The 1522-nt window shown below is 32.1% G+C and overlaps 1 protein-coding gene across 1 annotated transcript in view; it reads right to left on the bottom strand.

The window, feature by feature from the left end:
• Positions 1 to 1516, bottom strand: part of LOC109585743 (ras guanine nucleotide exchange factor K-like) — a 7764-nt gene extending 6248 nt beyond the window's left edge. Inside the window, exons 1-4 of the mRNA XM_020001869.1 lie at positions 1415 to 1516; positions 1280 to 1342; positions 1204 to 1238; positions 894 to 1155 (exon numbers count right to left, since the gene is read on the bottom strand). Of these exons, the coding sequence (XP_019857428.1) occupies positions 894 to 930 (37 nt within the window). The 5' untranslated portion in view covers positions 931 to 1155; positions 1204 to 1238; positions 1280 to 1342; positions 1415 to 1516. The remainder of the gene's footprint in view (positions 1 to 893; positions 1156 to 1203; positions 1239 to 1279; positions 1343 to 1414) is intronic.
• Between the last annotated feature and the right edge of the window lie 6 nt (positions 1517 to 1522).

Raw genomic sequence — 1522 nt, 5'->3', positions numbered from 1 at the left:
AGCCAGTGTTAGTCGTTGGAGAATTGTACTTTTACTCATGTTTACGAGAAATGAATATGCCGTTGACCAATTATAATTATACTCATATTCACAATTTAGAATTTAATACTGTTCATCATCTCATGGGTATACATGTAACTCTCCCAAGAATGAATTTCTCTCCCCCAAGAATGAATTTCCCTCCCTCTTTTCCTCCCCTATAACTGACTTGTAATTGTAAACAAGGAGGGTAGAATTGTATTTTGTTCACTTACAAAAACTTGTTTGATAACAAATAATGATAGTAACCTCATCGTCCTATATTATGTAAATTATACACACAGCTATTTTTGCTTAAGAAATCTGTCTTATGAAATATTGTTTGTGTTAGAAGGCGTATCAACATGTAGGTAGTGTATAATGCTTGTTTATTGTCAATTTTAGATGTTTACTTTTAAAATGTACCCAAGATGTCACTGACAGTCACTCCCTACCCTTCCTTCCTACATGTACATGCAATGTACACAAGCTACATGTACATACACTTGTCACATAGTTTCCTTTACAGTAAGTCAATTTTACTAAATAAGGAATGACTGGTACTACCCTAATACAGGACTACAGTATTGATAAACCTGACCACATTCCCAACATACGCTTTTACTTTATCTGTGCAATACCTTTTGATTATTATTCTACTGCTATATTTGTACAAACTATACTATAGAAATACTACCACAAAACAACCCACTGTGTCATCAAGGCTTAAAAACAAGAAAAAGAATAAAAATATAAAAGTACAGAAAGTTCACACACATTCTTTAGAAACCACAGAATATTGACTTGAAACAATTACTGCTGCTTTGAATTAATAAAGCTATACTTAATTTAGTTCCAGTCTATATGCAACTTACCTTGAATAGGCCTATCAGTAACTGTATCATACAGCATTGAACCAGTTTGATCCTGTTGCCCCTCAAGTGTAGAATAGTCACTAGGACCTTGAGAGGATTCTTGAATAGACGTGTGGTTTAACCTTGAATACTCTTCATCATGCTGGGCCTGGTTGTTCGCTGGGAGTATTGTAGAATAAACAGTTTTGCTGATTTCAAGAGGAGGAGGTTTTGCTGGTGCATTAGAATCTGGACACTCTACATCTACATAATTTACTGTATTCTATCAAACACATTTAACAGTAGTAGTATTATTAATGTTCAAGAGTACCTTTGGCTCTACGTTACTGACATCTTGACTTGTTCCTTATAAAGTATCACAAATAATAATTATAATTTATACTTACTTTTACTAATCTCAAATTCTTTAGAATGAGTTTTATGTTTCCAACAGACAAAAGTTACTAGCACTATAAGTACATTAATGGAATAATAATAAATAATGATTAATATTTATCAGAATAACTATAGGAATAATTTACCTATAAGAATAATGCCAAAAAATATTATTCCAAAAATACTTCCAATAACAATTGCAATGACACCATTATTGTCATTACTTGCCTCTCCTTTAAAAAGACATTTCACAA

This window comes from Amphimedon queenslandica, unplaced genomic scaffold (assembly GCF_000090795.2).
Source record: "Amphimedon queenslandica unplaced genomic scaffold, v1.1 AMPQUscaffold_13016, whole genome shotgun sequence".
Taxonomy (NCBI): domain Eukaryota; kingdom Metazoa; phylum Porifera; class Demospongiae; order Haplosclerida; family Niphatidae; genus Amphimedon; species Amphimedon queenslandica.
This window is presented reverse-complemented; position numbering and strand designations above follow the sequence as displayed.